The sequence below is a fragment of the Zingiber officinale genome, chromosome 5A (genome assembly GCF_018446385.1).
Source record: "Zingiber officinale cultivar Zhangliang chromosome 5A, Zo_v1.1, whole genome shotgun sequence".
Taxonomy (NCBI): domain Eukaryota; kingdom Viridiplantae; phylum Streptophyta; class Magnoliopsida; order Zingiberales; family Zingiberaceae; genus Zingiber; species Zingiber officinale.
Genome location: NC_055994.1, coordinates 150,626,106 through 150,646,496, shown reverse-complemented (window position 1 = coordinate 150,646,496; position 20,391 = coordinate 150,626,106). Strand labels below are relative to the sequence as shown.

The 20,391-nt window shown below is 34.5% G+C and overlaps 3 protein-coding genes across 3 annotated transcripts; 2 read left to right on the top strand and 1 right to left on the bottom strand.

The window, feature by feature from the left end:
* The first annotated feature begins 187 nt into the window (after positions 1-187).
* Positions 188-7,819, top strand: LOC121982468 (glycosyltransferase BC10-like). The gene is made up of 11 exons (XM_042535548.1): positions 188-325; positions 1,079-1,546; positions 3,207-3,305; positions 4,657-4,757; positions 4,832-4,903; positions 5,130-5,220; positions 5,454-5,534; positions 6,272-6,331; positions 6,605-6,727; positions 6,821-6,859; positions 7,513-7,819. The coding sequence occupies exons 2-11, from the start codon at positions 1,214-1,216 to the stop codon at positions 7,639-7,641; spliced, it is 1,128 nt and encodes a 375-aa protein (XP_042391482.1). The 5' UTR covers positions 188-325; positions 1,079-1,213; the 3' UTR covers positions 7,642-7,819.
* A 2,049-nt stretch (positions 7,820-9,868) lies between these two features.
* On the top strand, positions 9,869-14,186 carry LOC121982467 (cryptochrome DASH, chloroplastic/mitochondrial-like). The gene is made up of 13 exons (XM_042535547.1): positions 9,869-10,276; positions 10,358-10,497; positions 10,701-10,919; positions 11,018-11,161; positions 11,380-11,454; positions 11,733-11,849; positions 11,937-11,983; positions 12,117-12,193; positions 12,774-12,849; positions 12,956-13,025; positions 13,335-13,458; positions 13,704-13,753; positions 13,867-14,186. The coding sequence occupies exons 1-13, from the start codon at positions 9,988-9,990 to the stop codon at positions 14,038-14,040; spliced, it is 1,602 nt and encodes a 533-aa protein (XP_042391481.1). The 5' UTR covers positions 9,869-9,987; the 3' UTR covers positions 14,041-14,186.
* A 733-nt stretch (positions 14,187-14,919) lies between these two features.
* Positions 14,920-19,117, bottom strand: LOC121982466. Its single transcript, XM_042535546.1, has 5 exons — positions 18,964-19,117; positions 18,173-18,357; positions 15,981-16,193; positions 15,687-15,823; positions 14,920-15,322 (listed from the first exon to the last, which is right to left on the bottom strand). Exons 1-5 carry the CDS (start codon positions 19,045-19,047, stop codon positions 15,123-15,125), a joined length of 819 nt encoding a protein of 272 aa, XP_042391480.1. The 5' UTR covers positions 19,048-19,117; the 3' UTR covers positions 14,920-15,122.
* Positions 19,118-20,391: the final 1,274 nt, after the last annotated feature.

Sequence of the window (20,391 nt, the reverse complement as noted above, 5' to 3'; positions counted from 1 at the left end):
CTGGATTTAATGGGAGATAATAATGTCGAACTAACAGCAAATGTGTTATTTTATAGGAACTAACAGAGTCTTTTATTTAAAAAAAAAAGGCAAAATAACTAAAGACATTAGAGGTCAAGAAATTATTAAATAAATATAATAATATTAAAGAGTAATTATCTTCGACCTATAATTAATTACCTCTTCTAATCGCCTTCTTCCTCGCTACTCTTGTGGCCTTCGTTGGATCTGTGCTTGTCCCGATTCCCTTGCGGTTTGCGGAATTAGTTTAGCTGCGATCGCTTCACCTTCTTCCGTGGTAATTCCTCGTGTTTTTTGATAAAAGGTTTGCGCTTTGGATTTTTCTTTGGTGCTTCCATTTGATTCCGTTACTTTTTTTGTTCGGTTTCATTTGATTTCGATTCGTTGCCGATCGGAGGATTGTATTTGGAGGTCTAGGGCAAGGAATGATTGGAACCGGCGAAGGCTCGCTTCTTCTGTGGCGTCTTCGGTAGTTGCTTGTATAATCGCTTCCCGAAACCATGCTTGTGTTTCGCCTTAGTGTCTTATTAACTTGGATTGCGATTAAAGTTTTTGAGCTTGGTGCCCGGAAACCGCCGGTAGATGTGACTTCATCGAGATTCTCTCATTGGCTGCCGGTTTAATTAACTTTTATAGGAATTTATTGTAAACAGTGCTGGTGAGGTCGTGAAACCGAAAGAATCGATGGGGAAAATGTATACGCACTGTGTCTATTGATTCCTTTCATTTAATAACCGACACTTTTCGTTCATCATTGAGTTCAAGTTTAGCTGTATACTTCCTTAAGGTGCCCTATACGCAATATAATGATGTATAGCTTTATAAAAATGGATTTGGAAGTATAAAACAAGGACCTTTTTTTTTATCTCTTTTCTTAAGTTTTAATCTTTGGCCTATGATGGCATCCTTTATCTTATTCAATTGTCTCTGATATGCGTTGGGTGAGGTTTGATAGTTAAAATTTAGGCGTGGAACCCATTTTTTTGCTTCTTTCCTGCAGCAAATACTTATAATTCAGTAATTTGACATGCAAAGGATGCTTGCATTTTGCTTGCAGTGAATGGTGAGAAGGTGATAACTTAAAGCTCTTCAGTAGAGTATGGCTTTTTGTTGATTCTTCCAGATGCAAATGTTATTGATGCTCTGGTTAACAAAGGAATAATTATAGTCAGACTGTTCTAATGAGAAGAAGATGAAAGTGTCATGGCAGCTAGGCAATGGGAGGCATCTTATGCCAGTGACACGCACAAGACCCACTGCAAGGCTACCTAAATGGATAATCATCTTATTATGTTTGGTTTTTGTCTACTTGATCAGTGCATATGTCCACCCTCCTAGGTGGTACGCAGAGGATTGGATGCCCCCTGTAGCACGGGAACTCTCTGACGAGGAGCTTGTCGCCCATGTTGTCTTTAGGAATATACTCTCTATGCCATTACGTCAACCAAAGAATCCCAAGATTGCTTTCATGTTCTTGACGCCTGGTCCATTGCCCTTAGAAAGACTTTGGGAGAAATTTTTTCAGGTATATTATCTCTAATTTTAATCTGCCTTTTCCTGGACCGGTGATGCGCTATAGTTTTTCCCATTTTGCAAGACGAAAACATAGATGATGTGTCTTTTTTACCTCTCCATTTTTTGTTAAAGTGATTAACTGAAATCTATGTGGGTATTATTTAGTTCATTTTTTTCCAACGATCTTTACTTTAGTTGATTCAATTTTTCATGGTGTAGAAATAGTGCCTATTTATTCATATGAATGAAATAATGGCTCATCTGAAAATAAGAAAATGAAAGATTGTTAATAGCCATCTTTTTTTTTTGGTGATATGTTGTCAACAATGCATCTACATTGTGGAGAAGAGATGAGCCGGTAATAAGCTGACATTTTTAATGTGTCATACATGTTCTTCGTTTCTTGTAAATACCAAATCTGTGGAGGATATGGGATAAAATGCCATTTTTTAAAACTGGAATTAGACCCATTGAAAATTTACATATTAAACCCTGTGTCTTACTTTAGACATATGGTCAATTGTTAAAGCAGTTATTTTTTATGTAAGCCAAATGAGTTGTTAATTTGATCAACAGCTTCCATGACACAAATCCCTTGTTGTTTCTCTCAAAGAAATGGGAATCAGTATTTTGTAGATAGTGTCCTACAATATATATGCTTAATAAAACACTTTCAAGTTCCAACCTGAATTAAGATAGTAAAATGCTAATACGTTAAGTGGGCAAGCTCTAATACAAAATATGGTAATTTATCATGTATTGGATGAAATTATCCCTTTGTGATTCAGTCTTATTCCACCAATTTACCTTGTGTATCGTCTCTCTGCACTTGCATTAATTTGTTTGTACATTTTGTTGGCATGCTTTTTTCCATCTCTGCATTCCATTGACAATTTTTTTCTTTCTGAACCATTTAGTGTCCAACCACCTGTTGACCTCTTACAAGTTTTGCTTATGATGGTATTTGGTTCTTTGTTGCTCGAAAGCCAGGCCCTAATTTGTAAGGACTCAAAGGAGCTGAGCTTAGTAGAACCATGCTCAAGTACATTCAAGCTTGTTATCAGAAAAAAGAAGTTTGAGTTAAACTCAAAATTTTATCTTCAAGAATGTATAACTAAAATCTCATCACTCTCCACTAGAGACAAGGTTGTGAAAATTAGCTAAAATGTTATTCATAAATGCAATTTATCTTTTTTATAGCGTGCTTCACATTATAGTTAATTTAGATCCTTAGAATTTTTAGAGTATCAAGGAATACATGCAAGTAGTATTACAGATATAAGTATTTCATATATCTGTCGACACAAACACTATGTGTTATACATTTCACATCCATATTTTTTTTCCATTTGCATAAGCGAGCTAAGTGGTTAATAAATAAGCTATAATGACCTTGTAAACTAGTCTAAGCTATTTGCAAACTTTGTTGGTGAATGTTAACAAACTGTGCACACAAGTTAAAAATATCGTAAAGTTTTTATTTCATTCTTAATAGTAAATGAAACATAAACAAGCTCTTACTACCGAATATCAAGCTAGCATATGCATGTTTGGTTCATTTACATTGCTTCACATTCTTATGCTAGACAATCTAAGATGACATATAACTGTTAAAAATTGGCGACAGGAAAAAATATATTTTACTACTTATGGCTAAATCTTCTCCACAGGGCCACCAAGGGAGATTTTCCATATATGTTCATTCATCACAACAGAAATTTGGACATGCAAGCTCATTCTTTTCTGGCAAAGATATTCAGAGTGCAAAGGTTTCTAGCTTGATGTTTTTCATGCACTTGAGTTACAATCGAATACAGCATAAAGATATAAATCCAAATAATTTTGATAACTTGTCTAATGCTTGTAATCTAAGTAGGTGACATGCCAATGTTTAATACACATCCCTTCAAGTAAGATGATCATCATAATGCCTGAAATGATGTTTACTATCCTGATAAAACCTTTATCTAGATGATCAGCTTGAGCGTAGAGTAGCTACATCAAAAGGACCACCTGTTATGTATGTGCAAATGTTAATAGCTGCAATTATATTATACAAATTCCATGTGAGAAACTTCACTGATACCATTGACAAAAGCATGATTTGGAAAAAAGTCACTGCTCGGGCTCCATATGCAGCTGAAACTGATATTTTGAAGATCTTTTAAGGACCACATATTGCTGCAGATGGCATATGCAATCTACATTTTTAGTTTTGTTTTTCTTAATGAAATTATTTGGTGTTTGGATTCAATTTAGGTTGAACCCAATCTTCTTAAAACCTTAAGCTACCTACCTATCTTGTAGCTTGTATATCTTAAGTGTGAAATTTAAACACTTTGTTTTGCAAGTGAAACTCTTTGGATACTGATTACATGTGTACTTTTTATATATGATCAATATCACATTATTGATTAATATTTGTTATTAAGTTTCGTGTGTTTTCAAGTATATGTTTAATTTTTTTCTAGGTCAAAGTATGAATTGGACACGTAGATAAGTAAAATATACTTTATAGCATGAATGTTAGTCATTTTTATCAATATAAATATTTTTATTATCTTTAATATCAATTATGTATGCACTCCATATGTCTTCATATTCCACACTTCGCAATACAATGAGTCTGTGCATACCAATTATGTAAGTGTTTTGAAATCTTATATGAAAGTCATAGAATTTTTGTGGAAGAAAATGTATCTAAACTGTAACTTTGGTGCATTTTCTATGTCGAAACTTGGGTTATAATTGTCGCTATTAGCTAATATGCTGAAAGGCTGTAATCCATTTATTCAGTCTCATAAGTGATTCACTTTCCTTGGACTGCCAACTGGAACTTTGAAGGATATAGCCTACTTTTTGAGTGAATCCCTAAACTTGATCTTTTGTCATCAGGAAAGTTCCTTTTTGTTTTTTACCTAATGGAAACTCTTAAAATTAAGATTTTCACCTTTCATATCAAAGGATAACCTTGTTTCTATTCATTAATATAATTATAAACTATGATCTGTCAACTGCTAAAAAAAGTCTGCATTTATTATGGATACAATTTCTCTTCACATTTTAGCAAATTTTTACCCTCAGGTAATATTTTAAATGAGTATATGTGCGTGCATCCAGGTTTTATGGGGTAAAATATCTATGGTTGAGGCAGAAAAAAGGCTCCTGGCATATGCACTTCAAGACCCTGATAATCAACATTTTATTTTGCTTTCTGACAGGTGGTTGAATTCTGAACTAATTTCACAGTCCTATTCAACTAGTGTTAAGTGCATACTGACATCCTTTTTGGCAGTTGCATTCCGTTACATGACTTTGATTATGTGTACAAGTATCTGATGGGAACAAATGTCAGCTTCATTGACAAGTATGGTTCAGATGCAAAAGGATTTACTGAGATTTTCTCCACTTAACTATTTTAGTATTTTAGTACTGTTTATCATGTAACAAGTTGAGACTGCCAAATTTTGCACTGTTAGAAACCAATATATAAATTATATTCATAAATATTGGCTTACCATGATGTTATGACCTCCTCTGATTTTGACACACTGATTCACTATACTTTGGTATATTGTTTGATATTGTTACAGCTTTTTTGATCCTGGCCCACATGGTAATGGTAGATATAGTGAGCATATGATGCCTGAGATTGAGCACCGGGACTTCAAAAAGGGTTCACAAGTAAGCTTATTTTTCATTCACAAGTTGCAACAAATGAAAGTGAATTATTTCTTAATAAGAAGGGAAGGAGAGCAAGTGGACTATTGTAGTCCAATGCTAATTTTGCACCTGGTCTTTTCCTAGTAATCATATATATTAAATCTGAAAATTTACATATATATTTATGTGTGCGTATTTATTACATTTACAAAAAAAATTTTGTTATGACTTGCTGAGTCTTACCCATATTGCAGTGGTTCTCAATGAAGCGTCAACACGCATTAATAATGATGGCAGACAACCTTTATTTCACAAAGTTCAGATTCTATTGCAAGGTTTAAGTTGCCTACCTCTCTATTTCTGCTTTTTATATGGGGTTAATGCCCTCAATGGTGGCATAGTAGGCAGAAAATTGCTTTCATGAAATGGGGTCACGTGTAGTTGTTACTTGTTTGGTGAAGCTCTGGTAAACTAGATTAGTCATTTTATTTGATAGATCAAGATATGATTTAAGTTTTTGTTTTATGCTGTGGTTAAATCAATACTTTTGCCATTTGTTTCGAGTTCTATCACTCCAAAGATCGTGAGAATCTTTCAACCACACTTCAAACAATGAAACACAACTATAGAAGTCAACTTTGCAATGACCAATAAATCTCAACTTTTTTCTTCACTCTAAATTTGACAAAACCATTTTGATGTAGCCTATCTATTATGAGAAGCTTTACAAACATTCTGTTTGCTTGCTTGCATAGATAGGTAATTTGATTGTTCTTTTAGGCAAAATAAGCTATGTTTGGACCACTCATCCATAGTAGCCACTTCACGACTTTCATTTCAGTTGTTATTATTTGTGACTTATGAAATTAATAGCAAGTACATGCTTTTAAAGTTTATATTTTTGTTCAATTTTGATAATTCTAGTCTTAGGTTCTTGGCTACCTGGTTCTGTCACTTAAATAGCTGCTTTGGAAGTTTGTTGTATGTATATCCATTTTTATGTATGAATGATGTGATACGATAAAGAAAGGTAGTAACAATAGTCACACTGTTACATCTTTCAAACTTGCAGCCAGGTTTTGAAGGACACAATTGCTACTCTTATGAACACTACCTGCCAACTCTGTTCACGGTGAGCATCATCAACATTTGTATTGCAAGTATCCATCTATCTGGAAATTTGGCTTTCGCTTGTATATCTTTATCTTGGATTATTGGGCTCGTCTGTCCTCTCTGTACCCATGTCAAATATTGACATTTGGACATTGACACTTTTGAGTGGTCACTCATATCTATATTGATCACATGTAGAAAAATTTAGAGATAACAATGTCAAACACTTAGATCAGCACCCGTGCCATGACAGAGTTTGGTACCCAGTCTAACATTGGTCTCTATTACGCAGATGTTTGATCCCACTGGCATTGCAAATTGGTCACTGACACACGTGGATTGGTCTGAAGGAAAGTGGCATCCGAAATCCTACCTAGCCAAGGAGGTGACATATGGGCTTCTTAAGAAGCTAAGAGTACGCGCTCTTCCTTTCTACTCTTGGATTATTCTGCCCCTTCTTTCATGGAATTTCAGTGTTAAATGTTTCTGATGTTGCTTGCGTCGGCAGTCCATTGATGAGACTTTCCATGTCACAAGTGATGAGAAGGTAAATACTATACATAATTTATTTGAATGCCCAACTCTTGCTTCTTTTTCATACTCCAAGTCTTGTGCTCTCCCTCCATTTTGATCACAAAATGATACAAAAACTATGCTCATTGTTTGCAACAAAGTCGGTATTATTTTATGTTCTCAGGTTCCACATTAAGAACAATATAATTCCTTTGGTATGTTTACAAGACAATGATCCATCTGAAACACATTTCATCATTTCTAGAAATATGAAGTTTAAGCTGACAATTAGTTGATTAACTTATCTGCTTCAAGAAGAAATTTTCCTGAGATTCATATAATGTATAGCCTATGGATCTAACTTTTCTTGACCTTTTACTAGTCTGGTAATCGTGTCCACCAATCTACAAGTCAATTCATTTAAGCCAATAGAAACATGTTAATATTATGCATGTTAAGAACTAATACATTGTGGATCTTAAAACATCAACAAACTTCAGAATCTACATTTCTTAAGTCATTTGTCATGTTATATATTTTGATTTTTTTTTTTACATTTTATTTCAGACAAGTAGTTCTAAAAGTCTTAATATAAATCAAAGCAAAATACAGATTATGAAACACCATTTCATTATTCTTACAAAACATGAAAACTAACAACAATATGAACTTCATTTCTTTTTGCAGAAAGTCGAGACGAGGAAACCTTGCTTATGGAACGGAACGAGAAGACCTTGTCACTTGTTTGCTCGAAGATTTTTGCCAGAAGCCTTGAACAAGTTGATGCACTTATTCCCCAATTACACAGCCATTTGAGTTCGCACAATTAGCAGTCTTACAATGTGATGCCTAAATGCTAAGGATCCATTAAGTAGGGTTTAGAAGTAATTATTCTATGTTACACCTATAGTGTGATTTTTGGTTGGAAAATAATTTTTTTAATGTAATTCGTTGGGGTAAATTATAAATACACTCCTTATTTTTGTTTCTCAAATAAAATTATACTTAAGTCCTTCAAATGATATATCCAATTTTCCTTACTAGGCTATAAAATGAAAAATAAATTTAAAATATATATATATAGAGAGAGAGAAATGATATGTTGTCCGACGCCTCCTGCACGACCGTGAGTGAAATCTAACGTGTGTTATTTAATGTGGTCAAAATCTATTTTTTTAATTCCTCGATTTAATGTGATAAAAATTTATTTTTTTAATTCCTCTCTCATTTGTATGTAATAATTTTTCTCTTTCCTCTTCAATTAAAATAAAATGATTTCTTCTCTTTCATATTATTGCATGAAACAATCATTGTGGTACAGATGTTATAACGTTGTAGTTGTTACTAAATAGTATCTACTACAACGGTGCAATAGCTACTACAACGGTACAGTAATTGCTACAATATAGTAGCAGCTGTTATATTATAGTAGTTTCTGTATAGTAGCTATAATATCATAGTCGTTGCTATATTATAGCAGTTACTGTGTAGTAATTGCTACAACATAGAGCAGCTACTATATCATTATAGCAGTTACCGTACCGTTATAATAACTTATGCATAATTGTAGTAGCTTCTATACCGTTGTAATAGTTTCTGTACCATTATAGCAGCTATAACTACTACAACATTATAACATCAGTACCACAATGATTGTTACATGCAATAATAAGAGAGAGAAAAAATTATTTTAATTTAAGAGAGAAGAAAGAAAAATTGTTACATGCAAATGAGAGATATTTTTTAAAAAAAAATTGACCATGTCAAATTACTCATATGGTCATGAAGGCGGTGTCGGTCTTCATATCATCTCTTTTTATCTTGGATAGATTTAAATACTAAGATTAATCTAAATAATTTATTCATGTATAATTATAAATGAGTTTAATACATATATTAAAAAAAAAGTAATTTATGTTTATATTTTTAATATTTTTTATAATTTAAGCATTCGGGTTTTATCCTTTTTTTTATTATTCGTCTATGAAAGTAAATATGAAGTATAGTTTATACCCATTTAGAAGTTGATATTCAAGATATTTGTTTAATTTTAGATTCAAAGCCGGTTCAAGGAGGTCGATGCTTAAGTCCCCTACTTCATTCGGCCAAGAGCCCTAATATTTTTATATTATTTGTATTGTTTTTTTTTTTTAATTAATTATTGAAGTCGAATCCATTCTCATGCTTCCCAACTTCTTTCATTTTAATGTCAACAAATTACAAGCTATTTGATTTTTGCTATAGTTTATTATTTCTTATTGCTAATATTTGTTACTGAAACGGTTTAGAACCAACTCGAACATATTTTTTTTTTTTAATTTGAATCAATTATTTTTCTAAATATTCATTTTTATAGATGTTCATTCTAATTAATCTAAATAAATATTAGTATTTATTTGTTATTTTATTATAGTTATACATGTAATAATATCAAACTTAAAAATACATCAAATTGAAAATACAAAGCATAAATAGACGTATTGTTTTTAAAATTTTAAATAATTTTGTTTTGATAAAATATTAGGGACCTATTTTTTTCTTTTTTTATTATTATATCTACTAGAAAATATTATTCTTGATATACAAAATGTAGAAGAAATAGATGAATTTATTCAATTTTAAAATATGCAATTTAAAAAATAAATAATTTGATGAAAATGAAACTGATAGTAGTTGAATTTTTTTAATATTAATTATTGATGATTTAAATTTATTTCCAGAATTAAAAGTTAAAAAAAATACTAAATTTAGAATTAAAATAAAGCTGACGATATAACTTATACAATACTAAGAATGATTGTTAATATAACTTCAATTTTTTTAAAAAAATAAAATTAATAAAATGCTCAACAATATATTAAATAATTTAATAGGTTTATCAATTAATAAAATTATTATCAAAATTTAATTACTGACCTTCCAATTGGTTCGTATTTTGCCACGTAAGGGTCTTCTAATCGTCCGACGTGGCGCGACGACGACGCTTCCCTCTCCGGCCGCCTGTCTCTTTCGGTTCTCCCAATCCCTCTAGTTCGATGAGTCATGGCTTTTCCCCTCCGTTGCTCCTCCTACTCTCGATCCTTCTCCTCCTCCTCCTCCAAGATCCGACCTTTCCCCTCCAACCCCGCTCCGATCCCTCCCCTCTGCGATCTCCGCCCCGCCATGAGCTCCACCGCGACCCCTTCTCCTCCCCGAGCCGCGGCGGTCCCCGGACTGGCTGCCGACGACGTCGCCGCGGCCGCCGAGGCGGCCTTCGCGCGGCACTCCTCCTCTGGTCTGAAACGCAGCGGCCGCGGCGTCGCAGTAATGTGGTTCAGGAACGACCTCCGGTTGCTGGATAATGAAGCCCTAGTGCGGGCGTGGGCGGCGTCGGAGTGCCTCCTTCCTGTTTACTGTCTGGATCCTCGCCACTTTGGAACCACCCATTACTTCGGTTTCCCTAAGACTGGAGGTAGCTCCTAAGAATTCTATTTTTTTTTCAAAAAAAAAAAATAGAAATTTGCACGATCGTTCTATTTCGCCCGTTTGGCAGCAATCAGAGCACAGTTCCTGATCGAATGCTTGGAGGATCTGAAGAAGAATATGATGAAGCGAGGGCTAAATCTTCTCGTGCAGTATGGAAAGCCTGAGAGTATACTTCCCCAAATTGTGAAAACTTTAAGCGCCCATTCAGTAAGAACTCTTTGATGAAGCTTTTTATCAGGCTATGTAGTATGAGCATAATCATGATTAATCTAATTAACATCACTGTGTTAGATGTGTTTGATGGACAAATTATACCTTGATGCTTAGGCTCAACTCTGATTCATTCTGGGCTGTACTTATTTTTGCTAACATGTTAAACTGATAGGGGTGCTTGCTGATTCTATGTTCAGGTTTATGCTCAGAAAGAAACATGCAGTGAGGAGCTACTTGTCGAAAGGCTTGTTCGCAAAGGTCTGCAAGAGGTGGTTCTACCTCAAGGTGGATCTTCAAACCAAAGGGGGGCTATCAATCCAAAACTAGTGCTAGTATGGGGATCTACCATGTACCACATTGACGATCTTCCATTCACCGCGAACAACTTGCCAGACGTTTATACACAATTCCGAAAAGTAACTTCATCAGTTCTATATATTTACAGTTCCTAAGTTTTTAGTATCAAGGAATTTTACCGAAACCTGCAACTCTTTAGTAACACATTGCTTTGCAGGCTGTTGAATCAAAGTCTACACTTAGGAATTGTTTCAAGTTGCCACCATCACTTGGGCCACTTCCAGAAGATGGTTTGTTGGATGGATTAGGCGGATGGGGAACTATTCCAATTCTTGAACAACTTGGATTGAAGGAGATAAAGGCATGTCAAATATTTCATTCTATGTCGATGGATTTTCTTGATGAATGTATGATCTTATGCCAAATTATGGAGTGATCATTCTATATTGATATCCAATCTCACATCTTCCAGTACCTCAGGTTATTCTTATGGCCAAGTGATCATTTACTCCTAGTTCGGGTGCGATACCGGACCGATATAAATTACTAAGTGACATTGTCTTTCTGCCTAAAATGCAGTGTGAACAAGGTATGTGTTTTCATGGAGGTGAAAATGCAGCTCTAGGAAGAATTTTTGAGTACTTCTGGAAAAAGGCACGCTACTAACTGATTCTTTTTGCTTTCTAAGAACAATCTTGGAGTTTTTTGCACTCTTTTCTAGTTTAGTCAGCAACATAATTGACAGATTGTTTATCTTTTATGCTTGGATGAATGTGTTGAAGTTGGTTACATCTGTCCGTAGGTTGTGATGAACTTAGATGAAAAATATGAAGAAGTTTTCCAAAAGTTAAAGCATCGCTTAGACTAATTGTAGAACTTCTCCCTATAAATATAATGTGGGTAAGATTATTATGTTATTTCCCATGAAACAGGATCAGTTAAAGGATTACAAAGAAACGAGGAATGGCATGTTGGGGCCAGACTACTCGACAAAGTTCTCACCTTGGCTTGCTTCAGGAAGTATTTCTCCGCGATACATACACGAGGAGGTGAAAAGCCTCTCCGTCTAATTTGATTGAAGCTACTGATCCTGGTTTATCGTCTAAACTTTAATCTACTACTGCTGTTTCAATTAGGTGAGGAGATACGAGAAGCAGAGACTAGCAAATGAGTCAACATACTGGTAGATCGTTGTCTATAACTCTATTCCTTTACCAGATCAACTAGAGGCGAATTGAAGTTTTAATTCTGCATTATCGACAATCTTAAAAGTGACTACAACAGTATTTGGACTAACCAGATTATTACAATTTCAGGGTTCTATTTGAATTAATATGGAGGGACTACTTCAGGTTTCTATCCATAAAATATGGAAATTCCATTTTTCATCTCGGTAAGTATCTAAATTTTTCATGTTACTGAACTTTTGTGCTTTTACTATATCGATTTGTACATGTTTGAATTCTACTTTTTCTGAATTTCTGGTTACCAAATTTTGTAAGATTTTCATTGAACTTGTACATGTTTCCTCTAGTGTAATCTACTTCAATTAGCGTTTCATCACATATAAATCCGGAAGCTCATTATCGGTACATTATATATATGGACACTATCCTAAAATTTGAATTTGTTAAACTATTAAGTACAAACGTTGTTCTATATTTTGTGACGCTTGAAGTTTATTAAACTCTTACGAAAAACAGAACCGCATGAATGTATTCCAATAACCTCTTTTGAAGTGTCCAAGGGATTCATGTTTGTGTTTAACTGTGAACTTGAAGTTCAGGTAAGAGATCTCTCATTCGTTTGCATATTTAAGTGCCCTTGGAGGTTTAGAACGACTCGCTATATAACATTCCGGTTATTTGTTTCCTAACAAAAAGGAGAAACTCGATTTGCAAACTTCCTGATTCATCTTATTCCTTGCCACTGATGCTGGCAACTAAATGCACGACCTTTCTTCAATGATTCAGGGGGTCCAAGAAATGTGGTGTCAAATTGGAGCAAAGACAAATTGATGTTTGAATCATGGCGAGATGGCTACACTGGGTACTAACTATATTTCAGAATTAGTTTCCTTGTGTTTTTGTTTGTCGGTTTTGATTCTTTAGAACAACTTAAGTTAACTAACGATAATTACATTGTCTTTCGATAGCTATCCTCTTATTGATGCCAACATGAAAGAGTTATTCACAACTGGTTTCATGTCAAACCGAGGTCGCCAGGTACATAAGCTAATTTCCCTCACTAACTTCCCACAGACCGCCTTTTCTTCTACAAATATAACTAATCTAGCTCACATAAGATAATAAACTATATCAGATTAATGGATAATATAAAATTAAATTATCAAGGTAATAGATTAGTTATAGCTATCTAGAAATATATGACATTTGGATTCATACTCATGCCGGATACTTGTATTTGAGTCCATCCGAGATAATCGAAGGCCAATGAAAATAAAGAGAGTTAATGCAATTAAACATGGCAACACAAATTGCGTCCTAGTAGAATACTGAAACTGTCTTTTGCAGATTGTTTGTTCGTTTCTTGTTCGAGATATGGGCATCGATTGGCGCATGGGAGCCGAGTGGTTTGAGTCCTGCTTGCTGGATTATGATCCAGCTTCAAACTATGGTAATTGGACCTATGGAGCCGGTAAGCGCAAGTATTTCCAACTTTTTCGAGCTATAACACAATCACTTGAATCTCCTCATTGTTTCAAACAAGTCCTTTGTATGTTACAGCTTTCAGCACTTCGCCCTATAAATTCAATCCCTAGACTAAATAGGCTTCAACACTATGATTTGAGTCCTAATTCATTGCATTTCACTGAGCTCATTTGCGACATAATGTCGATTAACTGTTCCATTGTAAGTCAACAATTGTGCTTTGTTGTGCAGGTGTTGGTAATGACCCGAGGGAAGATCGGTATTTCAGTATCCCAAAGCAAGTAAGTATCTCCGAACGAGGTTTTACATACCGATATAGTCATGATCCATGTCAAGTATTTTGCTTACTGTCTCCGAGAAACCTGAACTTAGCACCTCCATTTTTCGCTTGCAGGCGAAGACTTATGATCCGGAAGGGGAGTATGTTGCTTATTGGTTGCCCGAACTACAAAAACTCCCCAAGGAAAGAAGAAACTTTCCGGGGCAGTCATACATTAAGCAAATTGTACCTCTTAAATTTGACAACACGGCTTGGGGAAATACTAATGTTAGAAGAGGCAGAAGATAGAATATCTGATGTAAACAAAGAGCCATTCTCCTTTAGTTGTGGAATTCTATAACAAGTTTACATGTAATTTTATTAAATAAATAGTTAGTTGATTTTATGTTAATTTGTATAGTTTTATACATGAATAACAAAGTTTGATATACAAATGACAACTAAGTAACTATATGCATCCTCCTATACCATTAAACTATATCTCCTACTATATTATCATTTATATTTAAATAAATTTTATTTTATTTTATCATTGTTAACTTCCTTAATATCAAAAGTTAAACTAAGAATTCATATCTAAATCTTGTTCTTAATCTTTGCAAAAAGATGGAACCGTTACCTTAACGGCCTCCTGGGTCCGGCCCCACAGATATTCAGAGGGTGTAAATCACGGTTAAGTTGGGCAAGAAGGGTGATTGGAAGTCGAGTGGAATTTAAAGCGTAGTAGATCGAGATTTTACACCCGTGTGCAACTGACGATCCTCGATTTCTGAACCTCTATTGCAAGCATCAGGCACCCTTCCAGATTGTGGGTAGTTTTAAAAACATAAAAGCCAAGAAAATCCTTCTTTTACCTTTTTTTCATTTGGTTCCCTTAAGCCCCTAAGAACCTTCTTAATTTGAAGTTACATATATCATCCATCACAACAAAAGTATAAAAATATGATGAAAAGTTAGTGAATCCTAATAAAATATAACTGACTCTTTCACAAAAACATAAAATAACATTTTAAAAGTTTTAATAAATTATAAAACTAACGACTTAAATAATTTTGAATAATTCTAAGTACAATTAAATTCTTGATTATTTTTTGTTAATTGAAGAGAACTTCACTCTGTCAAATGAGAATGTGAAGCAGTTTTTCACAGTTGAGAAGCAAAGATACATTTTCAGACAAATCAAACAGTTATTAATTTATTTTCGATACCAATAGGTTTTCTTATTTGCATTATTATACCAGAAATGCACAACAAAATCTATTTTTTTTCTCCCCTACTTAAATATTACATGACCGGAATCCATTTAAGATAGCAAACATAATAGGGGAAAAAAAGACCAGAATAGTTTTGAGCAAAACTATGAACGAAATTTAGTTGTTGTTGGGATGGTAACCTGGAAGAAGAGATGCCAAGAACCCGATGACAAACATCTGAATCTCTTTCACCACTTGCCAAAAATTGTTTCTGGGTTGTTCGGGTTGTTGATGGTTCTGGTTCGCATCAACTTGTTCCTGGTTTTGAAGAGGATGGTCCTGATTCAGATCGTTGGTATCATTATTTTCACCTGCACCTGATAGAAAAGTATATCATTTGAGTTCAATTTTGTTTCTCAATGAAATAGTGTTTTCAGAATTGAGATGCAATTCATGATTCCATTAATGTTGTTATACTTGTTTAAACTAAAACCCAACAAGACCTTTCTCAGGTCAACTTTCCTAGATTCATCTAAAGCTTGGAAAGAAAACAAGAACACACCTAATACTACTAAAATTATTTCAATAAACTGAATTGGCATCATAGTGAAAAATATATTATGCTCAAAATCGAAATGAACTGGGAAGCCTGGGTTCTATTTAACTTGGTCATTTGGGATTCCTTAACATTATTGTTATTGCTTGTGAAATGAAGAAAACAAATATCGATTGTGAAAATACCTAGTGGTTGAGGATTGTGCTGGCCATCATGACCAATAGGAGGAACATTCAACTGCTGTGGAGGAGCATGCGGCCGAGGTGGGGCTGCTGCTTGCTGAAGCCACCGCATGAAAGGTGTAAGTGCTCCAGTTTGATACCTATGAAATTGACGTTGCATAAAGAAATAAGGCATTGGCAAAAACAATTCGCCATGGAAAAAATAAAAGTGTCCACAAAATTCTACATATTTATGAGTTCCAGAATCTAGATAAGAGGACAAAGAATTAAGTATTAAAATGAAAGAATTTTACTTACAGGTACACGAACAACGCAAAGAAAATAAGAAGCAGAAGCTTCTGCGGTGATCCATCTTGACTAAAAAGAAAAACCATAGCTGCTAACTTGATGATTAGACCCAAGTCAAGCTGAAATGCAAATTGAACTCTTCTGGCATGTGGTCTTTGAGGTCCATGTTGCTGCCTCACTTCCTGTGCTTGCTCACTACTAGTTCCTCCAGAACTTGGCCTCCTGAAAGGTGCAAATAAGATGCCAGAAATGAATGCAAAAGGTTGAGGTTTCATTTGAAGAACTCATATGTTTTGTACACATTTACTGATAAGCATAGCTCAATGTACTAGATGATCTGTTGTGGCAAACACCAACTTCTGGTCAATTTCTCAATGTTATAGATGTACTGTAGATATTAATTAGGTCAATCTAATTGAACTGTTGTTGCACTTTCTGATCATTGTGTTGTTATCATTAGCTATAGTGGCATATTGCATTGTATTGATGGGTTTGAATGGACAGTATTAGGGTGGTTGTAGCACTTTTTTGCATGGATTAGTTTACCATGTCAATTAGTAATGCATAGCAGAGATTTCTGGTTCCACTCCCACACCAAGAGACAAAATAACGTAAGCACAGGAATCTCCTTGCAATCCATCCTCCATGCAACAAGGTACCTAAAGCCCTTCTTGACAACACTGGCACCATAATGTATTCATGGTCCATCCTCCATGCAACGAGATACCTAAAGCCCTTCTTGACAACACTGGCACCGTAATGTACTCATGGTCCATCCTCCATGTAACGCGGTACCTAAATCCCTTCTTCATTGAGACGACAACAAGACAGTGATTCCCTCAACGTTTTGCATCACAATTCTGTAGGACCAATGCGGAATCCCATATATGCTTTCAGATTGTTTGGCTGAGGCAATGCTAGGGAGATATCGAAGTTTCATCTGTGTCATGAGATGCTTTCTCCGACATCAACAATGCGTCCAAGTAAGCTTCCTCCTTCCCTTTTTCTTCCTCTGTCTCCTCTTCTTCTTTCCCCTTCCCTCCTCACTGGAGTGAACAATACCATATTGTCAACATCACTATAGCAGAACGAAAAATCTCCTTCCAGCTGGGGATCGAACCCCTCAGCTAGAAACAATATTTTAAACTTTAATTTGTTGTGAATAAGAATATATAGTGTTACTGTTGCGGTAGAACTATGTTGATGAATAGGATGCATTGGGCCAGTATTGTGGTATTACTGTATTGTTAATCCAGATGCATATCATCAGTGCTGCAATAGCCCCATGTTACTGATAAGATAACAAGCATAACATAAGAGTTGTTGTAGCACTTTTAGGGATAGTTGATACGCATGCATTGATTGCATTCACACCATGTTTGTTTCATTCATAATAAACATTCCTTGTTAATTGCATTTTCTTTTGGCTCCAATCTACTGAGACAGGAGTAGAAGCATTCAACTGTGGGATATGAGTGATTACAGATATGGTGTCACTCCAGTAGTGATTCAGTGTAACTCTGAAACTACCCTACAGTAAATTTTGGCATCATTCTATTATCGTGCTAAAAGGTTGCAATGAATCTTATACAGACTTTATATATTGTTGATGTCTGTTATATTAGTTGTATATAATATTGACATTGTTGTTTTTACATGAGTGCATGCATATGTGATTCTTATCCTTCCCAAATTAATTGTTGTAAATGTGTATAAGAAGTTGCCATGAGCCTTATATTACATTTATGCTATGTAGTCCATTGGTCAGTATGGTTTCATGCTGAAAGAATATGAAATAAATTACTAGTCGGTGGAAAACACAGAAACATGCACACATTTTGATTTCTTCTCTAACATTAGGCTATTATCTATTTTAAGATGCAGAGTAATAATGACATGAGGAACAACCTCAGAAAGATTTTCAAGAAGAGAAAAGGACATCACATGCCAGCTACCATTCAAAGACAATTATTACTGAAAAAATTGTTAGATAATGAAGATCCAGCTGACTCAAACAATATCCATACAACTAATTTTCAATTTAAGTTCATAGGAATTCACCTGTTTCTTTGGTTTTATTTCCAACAAACTGAGAAGAAAGAAGGTTAATGAACTGGCAAAAGTTGCATTTAGTGACTTACATATTGCTAATTTGAAGAAAAATCAAAACCCAAATTAGTAGACAGGGAAAGGAACCTTACGTAGGTATGTTATACTTCATTGGTATTAGAGTTGTAGGAGAAAATCCAGAGATTGGACTCACAGATGGAAAACACTGAATCGCATAAATTCCTGCACCAAGCTCATTGTACTCTGGATTCAATATAGGAGCAGTTCCAGGCGATACGAGTGCATATGGCATCTTCAAGCCAGAAATATCTAGTGTCTACGTAGCCAAAATATATGAGGTTAATAAACAACTAGATTCTTCAAGGAAAAAATATCATTTTTCTTGCTTTGTAATGCAATTAGAACGTCTTTGTAATGGAACATTCACAAGAAAATGCAAAATTAGAACATCATTGGCAACAATCACGGAGTTCAAAAGACCATCAGAGTAATTGGGTATGCCAAAGCAAAATGTGAATGCTAGACATCCCAAAAATAAGAGCAAACAATCCTCGTCGAAGCTATCTGCTATCGGATCAATTCATGGTTCCCTCTATCGATTCCAAATGAACTACAAAAGGCACGGCACAGATAAGCCTGCAGCATTTCAAATGCCCATTTACACCAGAGTTAACTTCCCGTCAAGCCACCGTAGCTAATTCAGAACAAAGACTCTCAAATTCCGACAGCTATAGACCGAAACCATCTCTCCAAAATTGAAGAGACGAAATCTATGCATACAATTACGAGATACAACAATTATGAAAACAAAAATTAGAGCTTGATCCTCCAGTCGATACGGGGAAACCCTAACTCCAATAAACCATTCCGAACTATCAAATCGAGGACGCGGAATCGCAGGGACGCTACAGATCGCACGCACCTGGGGCTTCATCGAACCAAAACCATCTGCGGTTGGCGTTTCCAGCTGGGGATCGGAGGGAGCGATCCTTCCTTCTTCCGCCATCGCCGAGGTAGACGAAGAGAAAGAAACGGCGAGAGAGATTTGAGAAAGGAGAGTTTTACCATGAAACGGGAAGAAGCGGACACGTCACGTATTGATCCTGGCCGTCCACGTTTCGTATCATGGTGAATGGGGGGCATTCCTATTGCCGACGTGGATATAGAATTAAACGGCGATTGAGCCGGTCATAATCGAATCAAAATGTGGTTTTCATATCCAATGAACCGGATCAATATGACTTTAATCAATCTGTGAAGCCTTTTATGCCCTTCTCCTTTATTTGTTATAATTTATTATTTTTATTATTATTACAGTTAAAAATTTAAAGAACGCCCCAAATTAAAGAAATATGAAATGGGCGCTCTGTTTTAAAACAAATCAAAAGTGTCTTATCATATGTTTTATTTTTAAAATACCCACTATGTGTAACTGTTAAAATGTAGGGTAACTACTGAGTAATGACTAATGAGTAACCACGGCAACATATAAAACTATCGAATACCTATTATTATATTATTCATCATTTTCAATATAACAATTACTACTAATTATACAACATACAACGTGTAGAAGTTATTTTTTGTGTTATTAATTTGTATTAGACATATCAAATATTCATTCTATTAATTTTATCAATTCATTTAAAAATAGGATATGACGAGTCAACTCATTTAGACCCACGACTCATATGAATCAGCCCGCGACCCATTTGGGTAAGTCCATGATAGACTTGGTTCGCCTACATGTTAGAGAAAAAAAAATCTTCAAAATTTAAAATGAAAATGAAAAATTCAATAACCTCATGATTTGACCGGCCTAATCCATAACTCAAACTTAATTTTTTTATTAATTTTTCTATATATTATTTTTATTTTTTAATGGGCTCATAAGTTGACCACCTAATCCGCCTTAGATTGGTCTAACAATTGAGGATTTCTCAATCCACTAAGATAACTAGTTGACCCATCAAGTTATGGATGGGCATCCTTGAAAGCTCTAGTTATTTTATAGTTGATATAATGTGTAACATCTAATATAATATTGTAACATCTATTTAAGTAGATTTTATAACTAATTTTGATTAATTTAAAAGTAATTTTAATTAATTTAAAAATATTTTTGATAAATTTTAAATAATTTAAAGTGATTATAATTAATAGTGTTCCTAGTTTAAAATTAATGGTTCAAAATTTTAGGATTTAAACTTTAACTAGGTAAACTTTAATAGCGTTTGATTCAAGTTATCATATATAACTTTAGTTATGTGATTACCAAGTAATCATATAACCAAAATTATGGGGAATAAAATATAACCAAATGTTATTTGGTTCAACCTAGGTACAAAAT